We start from the raw sequence: 23,409 nt of genomic DNA, 5'->3' as shown, positions 1-23,409 counted from the left end.
CCTTTCCAAAAAGTTCAAGAATTGTGACAAAATAACATTTAGCCCAAAAGGTTAGGGCTAAATGCTCATATGGTTTGCAGCTCCTGGGAGGGAACCAGCTCCTGCTGGCTAATGTGACCTTCTAGGCCAGTGGTCAGCAAACGGCGGCTCACGAGCCACATGCGGCTCTTTGGCCCTTTGAATGTAGCTCTTCCACAAAATACCATGGCCTTGGCGAGTCTATTTTGAAAAAGTGGCAGTAGAAGAAGTTTGAGTTTAAAAAGTTTGGCTCTCAAAATAAATTTCAATCGTTGTACTGTTGATACTTGGCTCTGTTGACTAATGAGTTTGCCGACCGCTGTCCTAGGCCACATAAGGTTGCACAGAGAGAGCACAGCTGTGGGGTCAGAGCAGGATGCCTGTTAACCTCCCCAGGTCTGAGTTCCTTCATCAGTGCTTGGCTGCTGCACCCGACGAAGCGTCTGCTCTGGATGGCCACAAATCGTTTCATAAAGGACCAGGCATGGGCCTGGCACTTAGAGCCCCTCAATCCAAGCAACAATGATGATTACTGTAGTTATTACTCCTCTACTGTAAGCTGCTCAGAAGATCATAACGGAAGTTCAAAAAAACTGTACTAGAACTTAAAATATTTCCTGAGACACGAATGGAAGAAAGGAGACACCATGTTATTACAAGTTGTTTTATTGTTACAGACCTGAATAGTGCCAATGATAGGTAAGAAAAGCTTTCCTACAGTGATCAGGTAGTATCTGTGTTAATGCTGTCCTGAAAACCTTCTTACCTGTCATTAATTCTCCTGGCCACCCTTTAAGGCAGATACTAGTATTAGTATTACCCTCATCTACTTGATGAGGAGAACGAGACTCAGGCAAGTTTCACAGCTTGTCCAAGGTTACAGAGAAAGTAAGGGCCAGGATTTAAATGCTGGCTCACCAAGCTCCATGCGGAGGTTAGTTTCGCTTTTATGGTCTTAACATCTCTGTACCGTATTTCCCAGGGCAGAACTATTTTTTTCTAATTAGTCCAATCATCAATGTTTTCTCATCTCTGTGATGTTTGGATGGAAAGAAAGATCTTCTAAAATAGGGGTGTCGAACTCAATCAGAGAAGGGGCCAAAATCTAAAATCCAGCCTAAATCGCGGGCCGAATGGTTTACTGAACAGTCATAAACTGACAATGTCATAAACTGACAGCGGAGTGCAGTGATGATAGCGCGGTGCGGGCCACATTGCAAGGCCTGGCGGGCTGGATTTGGCCCGCGGGCCTTGTGTTTGACACATGTGTTCTAAAACTTTAATTTTACAGAATGAATATACATTATTAATACCAAACACATTTCTTGCATTAAATTATTGCTTCCATAAAATTATTGCTGCCCTGGATGGCATATGGCTTAGTTGGTTGGAGTGTCATCTCGAAGAGCATGGCCAGTTCATTTCCCAGTCAGGGCACCTAACTAGGTTGCGGATTTGATCTCCAGTTGGGATGTGTATGGGAGGTGACTGATCAATGTCTGTCTCTCTCTCTCTCTCTCTCTCTCTCTCTCTCTCTCTCTCTCCTTCCCTCCCTTCCTCCCTCCCTAAATACTAATTAAAAATTTACTGTCAAAATATGGGTTACTGTACTGTTAGAACATGGATCCTATTAAAGTGATAATCACAGTGTATTGGCATAAATTTGAAGGGTAGTAATGATTAGAAATTTTAAGCATCTAACAAAAAGCAAGAAATAAATGGAATAAAGACTGAATAGCAATCTAGTCAACATATTTTGTTAAGCAAATCTGATATTACAGTTTTGCCCTTTAAAAAAAATTAAATTCTTTAATGTTTGAAGTATTACATGAGTCTCCTTTTTCCCTCCACTGACCTCTCCATGGCCGGCCCCACCCCTAGCACATGCCCTCCCCCCTACCCCCCACTGTCTGTGTCCATTGGTTATGCCCATATGCATGCATATAAGTCCTTTGGTTGATCTCTTACCCGCTCATTCCCTGCCTTCCCTCATAGGTTGGACAGTCTGTTCAATAGTTTTGCCCTTTTTTAGCACTTCAGTTTAAAAAGAACTTTCACTTATAGTAATCTCCATGACGACACTGAGATATGTGAACTGCATATAAACTCCCATTATAGAAAGACTCTGAGTCCACAGGATGGCCTAGACCACACAAGGCAAACAAGATGCCACCCGAGGCTTTTGGTTCCCGCTATATGCTCTTTTAAATTGTTATACCATCTTCCTAAGACATTGTGTCCTGTGAATCATTTATACCAGAGAGATAAGATTCCACTCAGTCTAAGTAAACTGCAGTCCTCTGGAGAGAGCTCAGAGAGAGCCACACAGAACTACCTGCCAGCCTTCTTCCCACCTACACCCCTGGGTTTCTGTGGGCCATGCCGGAGCCCCCACCTGAAACGACTCATTAACCTTCCACCCAGAAGCACACGGACCCATTTACTTCCTCCAGGTTCCTGCCCCAATGACTGACCTAAGATGGAAATGCAATCATGTTGGTGCCATTAAAAATCTGTTTATAGCCGAAACCGGTCTGACTCAGTGCTTAGAGCGTCAGTCTGTGGACTGAAAGGTCCCAGGTTCGATTCCGGTCAAGGGCATGTACCTTGGTTGCAGGCACATCCCCAGTAGCAGGTATGCGAGAGGCAGCCGGTCGATGTTTCTCTCTCATCAATGTTTCTAGCTCTCTATCTCTCTCCCTTCCTCTCTGTAAAAAAAAAAAAAATCAATAAAATATATATTTAAAAAAATCTGTTTACAGTCCAATAATTTCTCAAAAAAAAAAAAAAATAAAATAAAACATAAACTGAGGGCTGTGCCCAGTGCGGAACCAGGGTTGGAAAGTCAGATGTTAAATTACAGAGGGCAGTGCCTGCCCTAAGGGCACTTGCCGTTTAGCAGGGCAAGCAGTCACCACACAGCCAGGTGAAGGAGTCTGAGGTGGCCAAGGAGCAGCAAGGCCAGAGGAGGCTCTCCCAGGAAGTAGGCATCTGGGCTATACCTCAGAGGGTGACTGAGTAAGTGAGAGAGAGGAGTAGGTGCCTGTGAATGTGTGTGTGAGTATGCATGTATGCATGTGTGTTGGGGGTCGGAGGTGGGGTATAGGAGCGAAGAAGAGAGAAGACTGCATGCTCAGGAAGCACCAAATGCAGCCTGGCACATTCACAGTCCTGACCATATATTTACGTGACTGAAGCTGGCAGGCGGCTTGAAGGGGAGGCTGACCCAGGTAGTGACTAGATGATGGACACCTTCCATTAGAGATGAAGCAGTCTGAGTCTGGATTTTCCTTAAGGGCGAAGGTAAAACTGATGGACTGTTAAAGAGAATGAAAGATCCTTGCAGCCCCAGTGTTAGCAGGAACCGGAGAGCTAAAAAAGCAGCAGTAAGAATGAAGGCAGCAGAGGGGTGATGGAAAGAAAAGGAGAAAAGGGGGGGATGGTTAGTGACCCTGAGAGGTGAGAAGAAAGGAGTCAGTACTGGTACACAAGATTCCCGTCACCTTCCTGATGGAATGGGAATTTGTAGCAATGGCTTATTTGAAGGAGTGTTTCTGAATTTCTCTTCTCACTTAACAAAACAGAAGAGATTGACTCAAGGATAAAGGCAGGGTATTCTTTTATGCATATGCATTATATGGAAGGGTCAATGTATTTAACTTATATTTAGAGATGAAAATGCAAATTAAAACCCTTCTTGTTCCAGATATTGACTTGTTAAAAAGCAGTTTTAGACTTCCAGCTTCTTACCTTTGAAAGTTTCAGTGATAATTACTTCTGCTAAGAAAGAGGTTCGATTCAATAAACATTTATTGCACACTTAATTAGGTATGAGCTACTGAATGATAGAGACTAAATTATGAAAATCATTTTGCGTTTCCTATTCTATTTACATACATTTTACATAATGATTAACCTAGGAAAATACTCACTTGCAGAGTTAAATGCATAAATCCAATACTCCTGCATGCTGGTCAAACCTCATTTACCATGAGTGTGTTTTAAATGAATTTACCAGGATGGCCACTCTTTGCCTCCCTTTACCTTCTCTTAGGCTTTCTTATAGGTTGCTCCTCTCCTTGGTGGGCCTATACTGACTTCCAGCTCCTGACTGGCTACTTCTCCTTAGGGTCTCAGCTGAAACTGCATACTCTGACTCCCTTGTTGAGATATCACCCTTGTGTCAGATGCTGTTACAGTGCCCTGGACGTTCCTCTGCAGCACTGATCATCATCCTAGCACAATGACCTGGACAAAAAAATATTCAATAGACATTTGGTGACTGGATGAAGAATCCTATCTAACAAAAAGGTAATATGCAAATTAACCATCACTCCATCACAAAGATGGCAGTACCCATAGCCACAAGATGGTGGTGCCCAGTCCTCTCAGCCCCACCGGAGTCCTCCAGTCCTGGAGGGGTGGCCACTGTGAGCAGGCAGCATGAGCAGCCTAACAGAATGCTTGCTTTGTCGCTGTGATGACGAGGTAAGCGTTCCTCCCTGCCAGAGCGCAGATAGGCCTCTGGGCCACAGAGAGCCTCTGGGCAGCGGGCGCAGAGCAGCCAGGCACCACAGAGAGCTATGCGCGCAGGGCTACTAGTGAATGAATAATAGCCACATGTCAACCCTAACACTCCCAATAACACTTTTCACTATTATAAAGGAACAGATTTTAATGAGATGCTCATAATGCATAGAGCTCTTAGCATGTCTAATTGAGCAGAGGGGAAAAAAAACAACACTGACACCAGACAGGAAAATACTTTAAGGTGAAAGCAGACAAGTGAAAAATCTGGGACATAGAGAACAACTCAAAAGGGTTATGGTGATATGGAAAAAAGCTAACATCTCGTCCTAATCCTTTTACTATTTTCAGGTTGAAGAATGGAGTGTTCATTAAGTAACTGAAAACTAAATATAAGTAACCATCACAAGGATAATGTAATAATATCATATATGTGTGTGTATATTATATTTTATAACATAAATTATAAAGCATGATATACACTTAAATCATTTTTGATGAAACAGAAGGTGAATTACTATATATATATATTTATATTCGTGTTTCCCCGAAAATAAGACCTAGCGCATGGAAAGATAAGACACCCCCTGAAAAAATAAGACCTAGCATAACTTTGGGAGAAAAAATTAATATAAGACACTGTCTTATTTTTGGGGAAATAGGGTATGTGTATATGTGTATATATATATATATATATATATATATATATATATTTTTTTTTTTATTTTTTATTTTTTTTTTAATTTTTATTTTTATTTTTTATTTTTTTTTATTATTATTTATTAATTTTTTTTTGTGTGTGTTGTGTGTGTGTGTAAGTGCTGGCTGAGAAAATGTTCTGCTGAAGAGAATGATACAAAACAGAGGTCATTATATGACTGTGCCCCTCTCCCTGAAATAGGGCCACGAAGCAGTGTCATGGCTCAGGTGCCCTCTGAGTGGTTCCTGGGCTCCGAAAGGTTGTGCCTCTAAGCAGCGCAATGGGCTAACTTTCACTCTCTGCCCCATAAGTGACTTTATCATTCTCCTAGAACTTACAAGGTTTTCTTGCATATTTATGTGATTTTAACAACCTAAAAAAAGTGAAGAGATTTGACCTAAACAGTCAAATCAATCTTTGTCAAAATTTCCAAGATCCTCTCTCCCAAATATTACCAGTCTTGGAACACTGCTAGAAATGTATCCCTTACACTCCCTGGGATCAATCCCAGTGATTGGGAAGACCCAACAGTTCCTGAGAGAAATGGCAGAGCAGCTCTGAGAGTCATAAGGCAATGCGTTGTTCAGTTCCAGGCATTTGCAACCTTTTGGTGTTTAAAATTGTTCCACTGTTAACATGTATAGAGCGATTGGGGGGAAAGCAACAGCATGGAACTCTCTCTGTTGTCCATGGAAAATGGAAATCAATTTGCATGTCCACCTTCCTCACCTGATGGATGGTTTCTGGGCTGCTGGTCAGTGTGATGGGAATGCGCAGCACTACCTGCTTGACCGCTACGGAGGCAGTTGTGTATAATGTATGGCCTCCACTGGAAATGACACTCAAGGGCATCCGGGTAATCTCTAGTTCCAATCGCGGGCATTTATCTTTTCAGAGACGAGCATAAGTTCCTTTGGGCATAGTAGGAATGAGAAATTGCATGATCGAAACCTTGGTTCTTCCCTGGCTCTGCTCAGGAATTAGTCACATCATCCACGGAGTGCCCTGGTGACATTCCTTTAGGGGCTGAGAGAAGCTCTGGCATGCTGGATTTCAACACTCAAGACCCTGCCACATCCATTCTATGGGCCTTGCTCACATACCCCAGCACATCTGATAATCACTGCAAAGGTGACCAGCACAGGATCAGGGCAAAGCAGTTAGGGCAATGCAGTGGAAGGAAGGAAGAGAGAAACAAAAAGACAAAGATCCAGAAGGTCGTTTTCAGCAAGAGGGACAAATAATGCCACATATTTACTGCTTATAAAAATGTGGACTTAAAAATAGTCACACAATTTGTAAATTATCAGAGTCATTGATATGCTAGATTGTCAATTCCTAGTGTTCTAGTATTCACTTTAACAGTACTTTAAATGGTTACCAATCACTTTGGTTAGTAGACATAGTAAATCTATTTTCTTTTTTTTCCCCTATAAAGGACTAAATGGTTTTGATTTCTTTAAATCTTGTTTCTAGCCGAAACCAGTTTGGCTCAGTGGTAGAGCATCGGTCTGCGGACTGAAAGGTCCCAGGTTTGATTCTGGTCAAGGGCATGTACATTGGTTGCGGGCATATCCTCAGTAGGCGGTGTGCAAGAGGCAGCTGGTCGATGTTTCTCTCTCATCGACGTTTCTAGCTCTCTATCCCTCTCTCCTCCTCTCTCTAAAAAAATCAATAAAATATATTTTAAAAAAATCTTGTTTCTAATAAAAATTAGCATTTGGCATTTACAAGGCCCCTTCCCTTTGTGACCTAAGAGGAACTATATACTAATTAGGTCCAATGGGAAAGGGAGGCTGGGAGGGCTACCCAACCTGCAGACTGTGCCTCCTTGCTCCCTCCAGTGCCGTGTCTCTGATCCGCCCTGCACTGCCGCAGCTGAGTCACTCATGCTTACCCTCTTCCTTACCTAGAGCCTTGGAATGCCTTACCAAGTGCCATCACAAGCTCCTCTGCATCCCCAGAGCCTTTCACAGTGCTTGGACCCTAGTATCTGGTAAATGTAATCCTAGCAACTTCATGACATGAAATGCATTAGTCCTGCTTTGGAAGATGAGGAACCCAAGGCTCAGGGGTGTTGGGAAATCTATAATGATCACACAGCTAATGTGAGAGAGCTGAAATTTAAAACTAGGTTTAACTACAAAGAGGATATTTCTTTCCTATTCATGAGTCTCATTTCAAAGTTTAGTCCACAAATCATGTGGCCCAGAGTAATTATCTGAATGTCAGAATAGTTTTTTTCCTTAGAATATGCCAAAGGAAGAAAGGGTAACTCTGCCTTGTCTAAAAGGGTACATGTGACACCTGACACTATATTGTTGATTAGGCCATAATGAAATTATTAATTATTGATAAATACAGTAGTTTCTAATTTATTGAGAGCATACCATTGTTTAGATCAGGAAATTATCAATTTCTAATAGGTGAATGTAAAATGAAGCTACTTTTATATGCATATAACAGAATCTTTGCATCTGAAGGCGAACTTTTTGTTGTAAGGTTTTACACTGTAGTTTTTTCTTTCTCAAAAATAGTATTGTTGCCGGGACTGGTTTGGCTCAGTGGATAGAATGTCGGCCTGCAGACTGAAAGGTCCCGGGTTTGATTCCGGTTAGGGGCATATACCTTGGTTGCGAGCACATCCCCAGTAGGGGGTGTGCAAGAGGCAGCTGATCGATGATTCTCTCTCATCGATGTTTCTAACTATCCCTCTCTCTTCCTCTCTGTGAAAAATCAATAAAATATATTAAAAAAATAGTATTGTCATTACAACAATAAATTAAATTAAGGGATAAACTATTTTCAAACCATTATTTAACTGGCTCCTCTGAGCCAGGATCAAACTCTTAGACAAATCTATTCTGATTAAAAAGATAATCTGTGGATTGTATTCTAACATAACCATGAGTTGGAACTTGAATCACAAATATCTTTCTCAGAAGAAAGTGAAGGAAGATGCAGATTATTCAGGGGTGAAGAGAACACTGGACTTCATGGAGACAAGCCAAGAAAATGTCACACTGGGCCTTCATGAGAAGCCACACTGGGAACTTTCCTTTTAGAGTAATTATATGCAGAATATAAGTTTCCTTTTTATTTATGCTTTTCCCCCCCAACAGATCTGATGATAGCCATAATTAGCTAACGATTCAGGGTCAACAGCGAAACACCTAACCTTTTCAAAGAGTTGTTTTACAGAACTGAGGTTTAGTAAAGTGGAAGTTTATTACCTATTTATTATAGCAGTTCCTAAAAACTTGAAAATGCATAAATAAAGGTAGTCAGATGCAATCAAAATTTAAAATGCAGGAAATATATCAGAAATTACAGAAATTCTATTTATTATTTTATTGGTAGAGACAATTGTTAAATCCTTATTTTCCATTTGTCATTTACAATTAGATTTTTCATTATATCAGATTTGACTAAAATGAGACACACAGAGGAAAAGTTAAGAGGATCAGAAACAACACAAACCACCTACTGACCTAGCATGAAGAACGCCACACAAGAAAATAACACTTCCATAGTATATATTGTATTTAGTGTGATTTGACATATTTTTTAAAAAAATACTTCATACTTTTAAAAAAATATGTTTTTATTGATTTCAGGGAGGAGGGGAGAGGAAGAGATACATAGACACATCAATGGTCAGAATCATTGATTGGCTTCTTCCTACATGACCCCTACTGGGGATTGAGCCTGCAATTGGGGCATGTGTCCTGACCAGGAATCACACCTATGACCTCTTGGTTACTGGGTCAATGCTCAACCCCTGATCCACACCAGCTGAGCAACCTCATTATCTTCCCAAGAACCATATATAGCTGATAACTCAAAGGTATCTTGCAAGAAGCAGAAGAGAATGAGATATCCAAAAAGGTAGTGCTAATGGAGTGAACATGTGTTTCCTTACACTTACAGGTGGCAGACAATCAAAAAGATTGTTACTGCTTTAAAAATATTTTTGGTCTATACCTTATAACATCCAACTTCTAAAACATATTAAATCATATGCCAACAATTTTAATTCCTAACATAGGAAACTTCTTATACCAAAAATGCTTATCTCTACCTTTCATTAATAACAATGATCTCTTTTCTTGCTTTTATTGTCAAAAGATTTGTTTTGCAGTCCCATCTGAGGTGACACATTTTACTCACTTTCTGACTCCCACTCTGGTGCTGAGTCCCCTTAACAAAATCTGCTGTGTGACACCGCCTGGGGATAAGAGTGCAGGCTGATGGTCCAAAAGAATAAATCTCATTCCCCACATAGCCCCGGGATCAAATAAAACATTTTTAGGAAGTGTAATACATTACCTTAAAATAAACACAATTGCTTTAGACTTCCTATTTATCTTCAATGGAATGAAAACTTGTCCTTCACCTTGTCCTCAGAAAACAGTATGGGTTTTTCAAAGGACAAATAACTTGATAATGAGAAAAAATAGCATATTTCAACACACTTCTCATTATCTGTCTAATTTGTTACAAAAGAATATTTGATTAAGTAGTTTGAGTAAATCAGGTGCTGGAAGTTAACAGTGAGGCTTTACTATGTGCTCACATTTTCCTAGTTAAGTACGTAAGGCAAAGCAGGTTAAGGAAAGACAAGATAGAATTAAATGAAAATAGAAAACATTTGAGAAGTCTATCAAAATAATGTGTTCAAGCGAAAAATCAATTAAATAAAAATCTGGACATATTATATAAAAATAATTCTTTTAAAAATGTATTTTATTGGGCTTTTACAGAGAGGAAGAGAGAGGGATAGAAAGCTAGAAACATCAATGAGAGAGAAACAGTGATCAGCTGCCTCCTGTACGCCCCCCACCGGGGATGTGCCCGCATCCAACGTACATGCCTTTGACCAGAATCAAATCTGGGACCTTTCAGTCTGCAGGCCGACGCTCTATCCACTGAGCCAAACCGGTTTCGGTATAATTCTTGATTTACATATAAAACTGATGTTATATGACACACATCTTTTTAAAGATCAGAAGTACTGCCTGGCTGATGATGTTCAGTGGTTAGAGTGTCTGCTCAAGCACTGAAGGGTCAAGGATTCAATTTCCAGTTGAGGACATGTACCTGGATTGCTGGTTCAATCCCTGGTCCTGATTGGGGTATGTGCAGGAAGCAACCAATCAATCTGTCTCTCTCACATCGATGTCTCTCTCTCTCTCTCTATGTGTCTGCCTTTCTCCCCCTTCCAACATTCCATTCTCTCTAAAAGTCAATGGGGAAAATATCCTTGAGTGAGGATTAACAAAAAAATAAAAATAAATAAAACCAGAAGTGTTTTGAATGAATAAAATATTTATGCTTGTCATAATAGAAAATATTTCTTATCTTGTTTGAAATCGTAAGTAGAACACAACTTTTAAAAAGTAAGGCAAATGTTTCTTCCATTCCTTATGCTCTTATCTCTTCTCTATTCATAAAGTAGTGAGGTTCCTATTTGCTGCCCGGATTCTCAGCTACAAAAAAAGTATTTATAAGTTTCTTTTTTTATATTTTTAAAATGTATTTTATTGATTTTTTACAGAGAAGAAGGGAGAAAAATAGAGAGTTAGAAACATTGATCAGCTGCCTCCTACACACCTCCCACTGGGGATGTGCCTGCAACCAAGGCACATGCCCTTGACCAGAATCGAACCTGGGATCCCTCAGTCTGCAGGCTGACGCTCTATCCACTGAGCCAACCTGGTTTTGGCGTAAGTTTCTTTTAAATATAACCACTGAGGAAACATTTGGTTGCAAAGACAACCATAATATAAGTTACCAATAACAATAAAAGCACAACATTAAAATAATTGGGGCTCCATTTATTAGAAGGACAATAGAATGGGTGCCATAAATTAAATTTACATTCACATGTTTAGGCATTGGTTTTTTAAAATATATATTTTTATTGATTTCAGAGAGGAAGGGAGAGGGAGAGAGAGATAGAAACGTCAGTGCATGCCCCCTATTGGGGATCAAGCCCACAACCGGGGCATGTGCCCTTGACCAGAATTGAACCTGGGACCCTTCAGTCCATAGGCCGACTCTCTATCCATTGAGCCAAACTAGCCAGCGCTAGGCATCGATTTTAATGTTTGGGTTGTGGGTGTGATTATTTTCCACCTCCATCCCATGCACAGACAAATCTGTAACAGATGTTTCCCCCCATTTAATAATATCTCCTGGATGAATGAATAAAAAAAAAACTTAATCTTTAAACTTTTCACTGAAATATCAGAATGTTTAAATAATAAACATTTTCAAGTATTGAGTTTTAATTAAGAAGACATGTAGCTCCAAAACATTATTTATAAACAAATTCAAGCAACAGAGTTGTGAGAACCAAAGTGAGTCATTTGGAAACATCATCATCTAAAGCTAAAAAATATGATTCTCAAGCATATAGACCATTACAAGGTCTAACATATTATTAACGAGGAATATTGCAGTCATATCTATATCATAAATAAAGTCACAGAGGGAATTTTTGTTGTGTAAAGACTGTGTTAAATTCATTCTTGATTTAGAGCTGCTCTTTTATGCCAAAGTACAAGGGTTTTCACTGTTTCTCTGCATGTAATGGAGAGACGAGAGAGAAAAGAGGTGGTTCTAAATGAGTTTCTCTCTGTCTTATTAAAGAAAACAAATTGCATCTATGAACAGACATTAAAATTCTGTCCTAGGTGCTAGTTTACCAGCTGGAATGATGGAATTTGTGTTCTTCCTAGCCACCTACAGATTTAAATAATTGTATGTGACAGAGCTGAAGTGTTGATCAATAAAAAGACAACAGTCATTTACAGTGAGACTTTAGTGCAATTTCAAGAATCTGCACTAACCAAGCCGAGCGCTTGCAGCGGAATCAATACCTTACTTAGGGAAGATCACCAATGAAGTACGACTGAATTTTAAAACCAATGGATATGGATTAAAGAAAAATCAAATCAATTGAAAGAATGGGTTTTGGAAATCACACAATGACAGTATTTTTGAACACACAATACTGTAGAAAATCCAGGGAAGCCAACAGATGTTCACTTTCATCTCCCCTCTTTCTTCTAGTAGTTATCATTTGGGAAAAGCTTTCTTGTATTGCAGTTTGATTACATGTGCGTTTTGCAAATTTCCAGATGTGTTCAAATGTTTTAATCTACATTATGGCTTTATATTTTAGGGCCCTATGATTCCCTAATCAGAGTTCTTATTTCTCTAAACACCAAATGCAATGGAACATTTTCATATACCCCATTTAGTTTGAAAGTATTATAGACTTTTTCCCCCACTCCAAACGAGTTTTTCTAGCTACCTTGGTCTTCTATTTACTCAATAGATAATCAGTCCCATTTTGTTGTACTATAATAATGAATTCCTTGAAGAGAATATTTACTTTTCTGCACAACATTAAATCTTTGACAGGTGAGATTGAGATAATTTCCTCTCTCAAATTTGTGCAATAAAACTTACCCATTCAAGACAAGCATCCTTGCAATAAAAGTAGTGTCCACAGTGGATTTTCCTGTAATACTTACTGAATATTTTCCCATAAGAAATGAAACTGATTGGAGCATTATGGATTTAGATAATGAACATGGATCATACATTTATTAATGTTAAGATGTTAACATGGTGGATGAAGGTAAAATAGGGGGCAGAATACATAGTTGACCTTGTCAAATTCCAGGGATATTTTGCTAATAACAGGATTATGTTTACTAGTAATCAAAGAAGAGCAGTTATGAACTTGGAACATAAAACAATAGGACAATTGTGAAGGAAATGCCACAACCTAAACTAAAATCTTAGAAAAAATAAAGTCAGGCATGATAAAATGAAGTGAGATCTGGGGAGAAAGCTATATATTTTGCATATTTGACAAGCCTTTGAATCTGTATTGTTACAGGCATAAGAATAAGAAGAAGTCTGAGGATATCTATAATTAATGAACTAGCAAGGCTTCAAAAATCTCCAAAACCAACTAGAAAGGTTTAAATGAAAACAACAATAAAACAATGCTTTAGCAACACATATGACAGAAAATAGGAAGAGTGGTTTGAAATACAAGTGGCAATTTAAAAAGATAAGGGAAGGAGGACTGGAAAGAGGACTAAGGTGAATTGCCCTAAGGAATATTTTTGGAAACTAAGACTTGGAAAGATCTGTACAAAGACGTGGATGGAAGTCTGACAGAAAGGGTTTGAAGGAACAATGCAATAGGAATAGAAATATGTAAAATGAGTTTATATAGAAATAAAGTAGAATAGAGACTAGCTGGCTGTTTGGAGAAATGGCTAGGACTTCAGCTTCCTTCAGTTTGGAGGTCCTGGACATCAGTGACCTTTACCCTTTCATTTTATCATGATGCTTTTATTGTAGAACACAGACTCCCGTACTAATGGCCCATTGTTCATGAGTCTGGGCAATTGTTAAATTGGTTAGAAAAAAATGATGTCCTGAAAGCCATGGTCAGAAGCATCAACTTCCATTTAATAATAATTCAGCCTTCCAGAGTGAAAAAGGAATGACCCATGGCCAAGTACCCCTGGGTCTTGGACAGCCATCTAATGAGTGTGTGCCTTGGGTCATTCAGATGAGTGCAACCAGTTATCACCACACACAGATCAATGGGTGGTGTCAGTGGCATCACGTTCTAGCAATAATAATATTCAAAATTTGCAATAGAGCTTTTACATATTCCATAGTGTTTTCACAAACTACACCTATGAATGGCAATACCAAATCCTTTATATGAGTTATGTTGAGTCAGTCAAGAGAATAAGTTATTTCCTACAATATTGTAGGTTTTTCAAGTTGTGATTCTACCTTAATGTGATTTCACTATCACATTTTATTCTGTTCTTATCCCTGCCTCTGTGGACTAAAATTAATATACATATCTCACCAGTGGTAAAAAAAAAAAAAAAAAAAAAAAAAATCCAACTAATCACTGTATGATGCTATATGAAAACATGATTAAAAAAAAAGCCAGGTTTCAAAGGGTTAATGAAATAAAATTCTACAACAGGAACATGGAAACAAATCTGATATACTCTTAATTGTGACTGTAAATGTTTCCTTAGTGTATGCTATTGAATGTAATAGATTATTTTGAAGGGAATCACTTCTGATAGTACAGGATATCTGAATCCCTCTGAAACAAGTAGAAATTTCATTTATATAGATTAATGAGCTTATGACAAGTTCATATTCAAGAATTATTCAGGCATTCCCTTGCTCCTTCCTGGGAAGAATAAATTTATTTTATTCATCCACTGTAAAAGTTACACTTTATAATTTCTTAGCTAAATAAATCATCATGGAATGAGAAATGAGACCCTACATGTTGGTAATAAACTTAAATCTGTTCAAATAAAGACTTCACCATTCTCTTTCCACGAGTCTATTGCAGTGACTTTCAACTATTTCACCTCATGGCACACACAAACTAATTACTAAAATTTTGCAGCACACCAAAAAATGTGTTACATATTTTTCCGACCTGACAAAAATAGGTATTATTTTGATTCATTCATATTAAATGACGATTGTTGTGTTGGCTTTTGTCATTTTTTAATCTTACAATCTACAAAAGAGGTCAGTGTCCCAGACTAAATAGGCAGGTATTTCGTTTTTAAAAAATTTTTGCAGCACATAGGTTGAAAATTGCTGGTCTATTTCTTAAAAAAAAAAAATGTACAACACATAGTCCACTGAGAAATTAGCCAATTTATGAAATTTAGCCAAACTTAAACCCCAGGTAAACAAACAAACAAACAAACAAACAAAAGATCCACTTAAGGAATAGAGCTCAGGATGAAAAGGCCAAGTGCCCCTGGGTAACTAAATTGCTGCAAGCAATTGTAAAGCCACCTTGCAACAGACTGGGGCTTTTGTTCCTCATCTTCAAAGAACAACCCCCTTGCAGCCGAGTCAAACTTTACACAGTACTTGATCACTGCACATCAAAGCACTTTCCTTTTCCTCAGTCATATCTTCTAATTAGAACTAACACAAATAGGGGTTTACATGCTGACTGAGGTTAGTTGCAAATCCCTGGAAAATGCATTCAAGAAATTAACCAATCTGATTTTGGTTTTCATGTCTCTGGAGCCAGCCCATCCCTTCCCTGCTCAATACCTGACAGGCGCGCCTCTGCTGTGTGCAGGTTTCAGCATGACTGTCACTGTATTGTCAGTTTGATTCAAAGGGGTCTCGAGTTCATAAGCCGGCATAGAGGGTGCTGGAGAAAAATGCATAAGATGGGAGACTCATTATTTCTGCTTTCCCCCCCCCAGTTTTTTTGTCTACTTTCATTTACAAAAACAAACACCACAAAACATTAAGAATACTATACACTTAGATTAAATTGCAGCTACCAACTGACCATGAGCAGCCTTTATGTACATACCTTACACAAAATATCAGGGACAACTGTTAAAACCACCACATTACCTTTTTTGACCTCAGAGATCAAAGTTGGGAGAGAGCATTCACAGGACTTGTTAGTTGTTCTGTTTCTCTATATTCTGTTTCTCAAATTTGTTTGGACTCTTGCTAAATGGGTGTGGTGAGCTTGTGAAATTTGTGTTCTTTCCTTCAAAAAATATACTTTAAATGCACATTTAAGAAATAATTACTAGGATCATAGCACTGAACTTTACAGTTCTTCCAGGTAAGTCAAGGTTTTTTGTACCAAAGATTCACCAGGGGATCTGAAGATGACAGTAGGAGCCAGAGAGTCTTGCTGAAATTAGCGACTACTGGTGGGCTCTCAGGGAAGCACGGAGTAAAAAAGATATGGGGATTGAGCTAAGAAAATCAGGGGTTTGACTTTTCCTGGTGCCTTGTTTTAACCAACGTAAGAGCTGGGGCACAATATCTCTGGAGCTTTAGTTTACTCATCTTTAAAAGTAGAAAATTACCCTCTAGGGTTGTTATAGGAATTTAAAGAGATAGAGATAAAGAGAGACAGACAAATGTAATTCTACAAATGTTAGTTCTCTTCCTAATGTAAATCCTATTTCCAAGGCCATTTCCTGGCATTTTTTCCCCCCCTAGATTGTTAGCTCTCATTATGAGAAGATAACAGAGCTGTTGGGTAATTCTGTCATCCCCATGGACAAGGGAAATCACCTCATAAACGCTGGGATGTGAGTGTGCACCTGGTCTTTTACAACCACAGGTATAGGGACCCGATGAGAACACTAGAGATCAGTTTTGACAAATATAGTTTTAAAATCTCTGAAATATAAAAAGCTCTTACATAAAAGACATGGGTTATATCTCAGTTCCATTTATTGGATTTCCTCAGTATTAAAAATTAACTCCAATTCTCTGAAAATTAACTTGAATTCATAATACAAAATTACATTTTGTATAGAGAGTAGCTCTCTCTCTGAGATCCATGAAAGTAGAAAATAGGGGCCCATAATTTGTAATTTTTTTGAACTATAAAAATTACATAGTTATTCTTGATGAGCCTGGGTAGGCTAATTAAAATGTCAACTACCTTTTCTTTCGAATAGAATTGTATGAACTTGATGGGCTAACAGTGCTTTGGACTCATATCAAGCAGATTTTTTATTTAATAAACATGGTAACAATGAATTATTTTCCTATATGAACACATCCTTTAAGATAATAATCTTTTTAAAGTGGTATCCATGCGGGAAAGTTACAAAAAAAAAAAGAGGAAAAAAAGGGCTTGGAGGTATACACATTGGTACATGTTTCTTCTTTAAATCTTCACGATAAATTTCATGCAGCAGCCAATATCTTAAATTACATTTGGGGGAAAATTCCTTGATCAAAGTCAGAAAAGGAGTACATAGCAAAATTATAACTAGAACCCATACTTTAGATTGCAAGTCTAGTGCCCTTTCTACTCACTCATCTGTACAACCCATGTCATTTTCCTAACCTCCCAAGGCCTTCTTCCTCTTTTCCAACTCTCCATGTTGTTCTAATAACCTAAGACTTCAGGTCAAATACCAAGAATATATTAAATATCAATTCAAGTTTATGCTCACAACTAAAATCTTACACAATAAAAATTTTCCCTTTAAGTTACAATTGCTTAAAAACAAAGTTCCAAATCTTCTCCCTCAAAACCCAGTAGAATACTTACAGTACTCTAGTTGTATTTCCCTTCCTTAATTTCCAAACAAAAACTTTTATAAAACAAGGGATGAGGGACAATATATATGAAAACCAGGCTAATTATTATATAGCTACCCCTGAGTATGTTATCTCCCTCACCCGCCTTCTGCTCATCTACCCCCAACCAAAACAATCAAAGCCCAAACTCAAATATTTCCCCTCTCATACCCAAGGGGGGGAAAATGGTAAAAGAAAATGCCCATGGAATGTGTTTATTGCTGTTACATATCCCATACCAGATGGCAACTCCATTTCCTCTAGTCTGAAGCACTAAGGAATTTTTTGCACAGTTGCATATGCCCAGAAATATTTCTCAAATTATATCTTTTGTTGGATGGCATAATTGAAGTAACAAACAAAAAGCTGGAGGCCCTAAGTGCCGGGAGCAACTTCTCTGTTGCCCCTTGTCTCTTTAGGACCTGAAACTTCCAATAGCGAAGGTCCCAAGGAAGGCTGACCCTCTGGCACTGAGCTCCATATAGCGCTGCCTTTCTTCTGAGCACTCAATCATTCATGGCTCATTACAGAGATTTTTTCCAGCACTGCTGCTCTGGTAATTTGGGGCTAAGAGTGAACAGAACAGAACTTTCTGTTCATGTCCAAGTGCTCCAATGCAAACTGTGGATCACACAGAAGGAACTTAAGCTCCAAAATAATAACATCTGTAATATTTCATTTAATTCCATAATTTTGATTTTCAGATATCTGAAAGCATTTGAATACAAGGTATCATTTTGGGTGAGCTTTGCATACTTGACAATGGGGATGACAAAGTACAAAATATCACTTCTGATAAACGACATAACTGATAAAATACCTGATATTCTCGTGGTAAACTGATTTGTTGCTGGAGGTCCAAAACCCTTAGCGGTGCTAGCTCGGATGGTGAAGGAGTATGTTGTCCCCGGATAAAGTCCAAAAAACAGGAAATGGGTTTCATTTCCCAGTTTTGAAACTCTGCCACTTTGATTGGATAAGTCTATTTCCGGGTCAAAGGAACTGACTGCTTTGTAAGTAATCTGCAAGAGAATGAGGATGCGATTAAATATCTGGAGCAGGGAGTTCAAGATTGCATCTATTTTATCCAATAAAGCCTTCTGATGTATGCACTGTCAGGCACTGTGGGATAAGCTCTCTGATCCCTTTAGACTCTTCAAATCCTGGACCCAGCGAAGGGGCGCAGGTACTCAGCCAAAACTCTTATGAGTTACTACTTTTATAGACAGAGGAACTTAACGCCAGTAAATTAGAACATAAAGGATGAAGTCAGGTTTAATCTAATGCCATGAAGTTGTTTGCTTTCAAGATGTCATTTTGGAAAACAACACTAAAAAATACAAAAAAACAAAATATGATTCAATACAAAATAATAAAATATACAGCGAGCTCACACAAGTAGGACCATGACAAGGGTAAGGCCTCATCTCTTTTGCAGTGGCCGCAGTTTGATTTAGTACGGAATAGGATTACAGTCCCCTAGAAACAAGGACACTTCTCATTTTTTATCAATGTGGTCAAAGGTAAAATGGCCAAAGGTGTCTGCTTCAAAAATAAATCCTAAACACGTGTCAACAGCTGCAGATGCTATGAAGGCAGTCCTCATGACAGGTCATATTTGCGTCTTTTCTTGATTGCTCTTCAATAGATGGCAGGCTGGAAGTATTTTGTTCTGTACCATTGAGTATGGTAGCGACCAGTTACAAATGGTTATGGAACACTTGGAATGTGGCTAGGGAGACGGAAAAACTTAAAATGTAATGTAATTTAATTTAAATTAACTAAAGTTCAAATTTAAATTGCCACTTGTGACTAGGAGCTGCCATTTCCAACAGTGCAGCACTAGAAGCTTTCGCTACCTAACAGGTGTTTGAAGCACGCTGGGTGGGTCTGATGTGTGTGGAAATAAATATAACTATAACATAGGTGGCTTTAAATTTTTCCCTTTCAAATGAATTTTAAAAGAATTTCACTCTAAGTAGTTCATCAACTATTCAAGAACATACATTTGGGTGGTGATTACTAACTTCTACCAGTTGTAATGACATAATTTTTAAAGGTGGCATATTCAAAGTTTTAAATTACAAAACTGAGCACTCTTCTTGTTTTTAAATAGGTAAACTGACGTATAATTTATGTGCATGAATGCTAACACTGTTATTACACGAAGTGATAGCTCACATTCTTTCTTCCTGGATTCGTACCATGTCATTATAATTAAGGAGACCGCTCTGAAAGAATATTTAGATTGAGTCAACTGAGCTTTGGAAAGAAACTGTTTGCTATATATATATTAGTCTCTGCAGGGACTGGCACTCTCAGAGTCAGGAAGCTTGTCTGTTGTTAACCCTCTAGCTTATTTCCCTCACAAGGCTACTCTGAATCAAGAGCCAAGACCATGGCTCCACCCGCGTGGATCAGTAGTTGAGCGTCGACCTATGATCCAGGAAGTCACAGTTTGATTTCAGCATATGCCTGGATTGTGGGCTTGATCCCCCGTGTGGGGTGTGCAGGAGGCAGCCGATAGTTCTCTCTCACCACTGATGCTTCTGTTTCTCTCTCCTTCTCCCTTCTTCTCTGAAATCAATAAAGTATATATTTTAAGAGAGAGAGAGAGAGAGAGAGAGAGAGAGAGAGAGAGAGAGAGAGAGAGAGAGAGAGAGAGAGAGAGAGAACCATATCTACCACCCAGCTGCTGTGGGAGATACACAGCAATATCCCTGCTGTGTGCTCAAGTGCTTATTTTAGTCCTCCATTCTAACAGCCCCAGAGAACGAGCTAAGCTATGGCAGCATAATTGCTCCCCCAAAGTTTATTTATTCATCAGTCAGCCATTTGAAACATATTAACTGCATGCCTCCTTATGTACCAAGCACTGTGCCCTGAGCTGGGGTCTCACGTGGAGGTCCAGACTTGGTAGCTCCCCTGGAGGAGGTAACTGTCTGATGGGGAACGGGATAAAAATTCAGCAATGATGATACAGTATAATTAAAATAAGGGCTAGCACTGCCCACCAGGACTAGGTTAATCATCTTGTTAATTTTACTACCTTGTTGAAAACTTTAATGGGACATAAATGTATATGGGACAAAGTCCAAGCTCCCTAATATGTATTTAAGACCTACCCTCCCCAGGTTTTATTTCTGAATACTTGACATGATGACATTATATTACCTTCTGTCATGGTGTACTCTTCTAGGAGCACTTTCTGGGCTTTCCTCACCCTACTTTTGCTCACTAACTTTAGCCTGTCTAGAACACCAGAGTAGCTCTGTCCTGATTTCTCTCCTTACTCAGATTCATACATCCCATTCAAAAAGACATGGCCCTGATTTCAGGTAAGAATCTGGACTAGGATGGGTGGACTGGAATGGGTAGAGAGCAATAAGTAAATAATTTAAAAAACACTAGGTTCTATAGAAGAAAAAGAGGGTATCAAGATAAAGAATATTGGGCAGGGGGTTGAAGAGGAGTTTTGCTTTCTGTAGTTTCATTATCTAGGGTTAACTAAAGTCTGAAAAGATTAAATGGAAAAATCCAGAAATAAATAATTCTTAATTTTTAAACTGCATGCTCTTCTAAGGAGCATCCCATCCCACTCCATCCTGCCCAGGGACGTGAATCATCCATTTGTGCAGGGTTCTCCACTCTGAATACAATCTCCACCTCCTGGTCACTTAGCGTTCTCTCAGTTATCAGATCCACTGTCCTGGTATTGCAGAGCTTGTGCTCAAATGATCCTTACTTTCCTTAATAAAGCACAGGAGTAGTGCAACTGGCAATTTGGCTATGTCAAAGAGAAGCCGTGAAGTGCTTCCTTTATGTGAGAAGATATGTGTGTATAGGAAAAAATATATAAGGTTTGATACTCTCCACAGTTTCAGGCATCCACTGGGGGTCATGGGGTGTATTCATTACAGATAAGAGGGGACTCCTGAATAGGAAAATGCAGCATGATGTAATACTTCAGAAGGTTTTTGGAGAGAAAAAAAAATCCCATATATATGGTTTATTAAATTCCAGTAGAAAAATAATGGGAGATGTGGTAATAAATATAAACTGGGATTAGCTCATGGGAGGTCCTGACTATCACAATGAAACTTCATAACATGGCCTATAGATTCTACTTCTTTCTATACTACTACCTATCTCAGTCAATAGTGATTATCTGAGCCCAGTTATCCAGGTGGGATCTTTAAGTGTCTTCCTTCAACATTTAATCCATCAATGCCCCACTCAGTTGACACTGTGCTCTATACTCTAGCCACACACTAAGTTCATTTGCATTTGGTACTTATTCTCTTTGTAATTAGCTGCTGTTAGAACTGTTGCTTCTAGTATAGAAGGGGCAATACTTTTTATACTTTTGTCTTCTTCTAATACCTTACATATACTAAATTAAAAAAACAAACAAACCAGTTTATGTATTGCTCTAATGACCAGGTGTCTGGAGTTTCCTCACTAGGCAATCAAGAGCTATATATATTTAGTGAGTTAGAATTAAAATACTTGGATATATATTCTTGTTCATTTGGGAGTATTATTGACTGATGAACTTCTAGAAATAGGCTTAATATATAATGTTTACATTTTGATAAGATATTTCATAAATCTACAAATGTAGAGGGCCAACTGTATGCCATTTTATATAAGGAATTTGAGAATCTGAGGTTTTTGTTATCTACAGAAGGTCCTGGAACCAATCCACTGTGGATACCAAGGAATGACTAGTGTTAAGATTTTTGGAGTCAAAAGTTACATGTTGATTTTCAATTGCAGAGGGTTGGCACCTCAATCCTCATATTGAGTGTTCAGCTATACACAAAAATGTTTTCCCTATTTTCATAATATATTCTTATTATTTAATTTTTGTGTTTAGATCATGCATATATTTGGTATTTATTTTTGTAGGGTGTGAAGTGGGGATTTTATAAGGCATATTATTTTTGTATTCATAAGTAAACTTGCACTACAATTTCTATCTTGTATAATTTTGCAAGGACATGCATATAGCTGTTAACAGTAGTTATCTCTGAAATGGAAAATGGGGAAGCAAGGATATTTTATTTTGAATACTTCTGTACTAAAATATCCTTTCAATAAAAATAATCCCATAAAAATGAGAAAGACTGCAATTATCAGTCCAGGTTTTAGGAAGATGACTGATAAAATTAAGTGGCTGATTGGGACAAAGTGGGAAGAAGGGTAAGGAAAGTAGGAAGAAGGGTAAGGAAAGGCTAGTTCCAGAGGCTAAAGATAGATGTCAAGGGACTATAAAGGAGAGGGCAAAGAATAACAGCAAAAGAATATTTGAACTCTGCTAATTGCCATAATTCCTGGCAAAAATGACATTGTCAGCATTTTCCAATCAAAGGTTGGTGTGCCTTTCATAAAATGAAAGTAAAGAGTAGACATGAGAATAACCTGAACTTACAGCGTATTCATGTATAACATCTACATCATTCAATCTGTTTTTCTTCACTCCTAAAATTATCCAAATGTGCATCCTACCTAAGAAATACCTGTATCATTTTTTCTTTTGCTAAGCTTTTTTCCAACTATGATAATTAAGCTCTCTTTTACCTGTAGTCAAATGTGTTTCTATGATAGAATACACTGTTCTTAAAGCCCCTGCTTCTCTTTGGACTATCATTCTACTTCTTTAGCATGATATCTGTCCCAGGAGCCTGTAGTCCTCCAGAGTGGGGACCGAGTCTGGTTCAACACCAGCCCTTGGCTCCAGGAGGAAGCTCAGTCTATCGTTGACTCTGGCACAGGCTGAGTGAATCACAGTGTGCAAAGCTTCTTAGATAAACAAGAGCTCCCTCCTGAGACCTCATCTATGGCCTACCTTGAGGAACCTAGAACTCTCTCCTTCCTACTTCTAGAAAACATGGACAAAGGAGAGAAAGATAGAGGCCCGATGCACAAATTCATGCACTAGTGGGGTTCATTGGCCTGGCCTGTGTGGGGATAGGGCTGAAATTAGCTCTTCG

At 38.6% G+C, this 23,409-nt stretch overlaps 1 protein-coding gene across 2 annotated transcripts in view; it reads right to left on the bottom strand.

Annotated features, from left to right (window-relative positions):
* Positions 1–23,409, bottom strand: part of PTPRM (protein tyrosine phosphatase receptor type M) — a 606,371-nt gene that overhangs the window by 222,016 nt on the left and 360,946 nt on the right. For both annotated transcript variants that reach the window (XM_084887751.1, XM_084887752.1), the window contains exons 10-11: positions 18,234–18,435; positions 15,395–15,497 (exon numbers count right to left, since the gene is read on the bottom strand). In XM_084887751.1, coding sequence (XP_084743877.1) covers positions 15,395–15,497; positions 18,234–18,435 — 305 coding nt within the window. The remainder of the gene's footprint in view (positions 1–15,394; positions 15,498–18,233; positions 18,436–23,409) is intronic.

This window comes from Pipistrellus hanaki, assembly GCF_964339955.1.
Source record: "Pipistrellus hanaki genome assembly, chromosome: 6".
In the NCBI taxonomy this organism is placed as follows: domain Eukaryota; kingdom Metazoa; phylum Chordata; class Mammalia; order Chiroptera; family Vespertilionidae; genus Pipistrellus; species Pipistrellus hanaki.
Note: the sequence above shows the minus strand (reverse complement) of the source record. Positions and strands in the feature narration are given on the sequence as shown.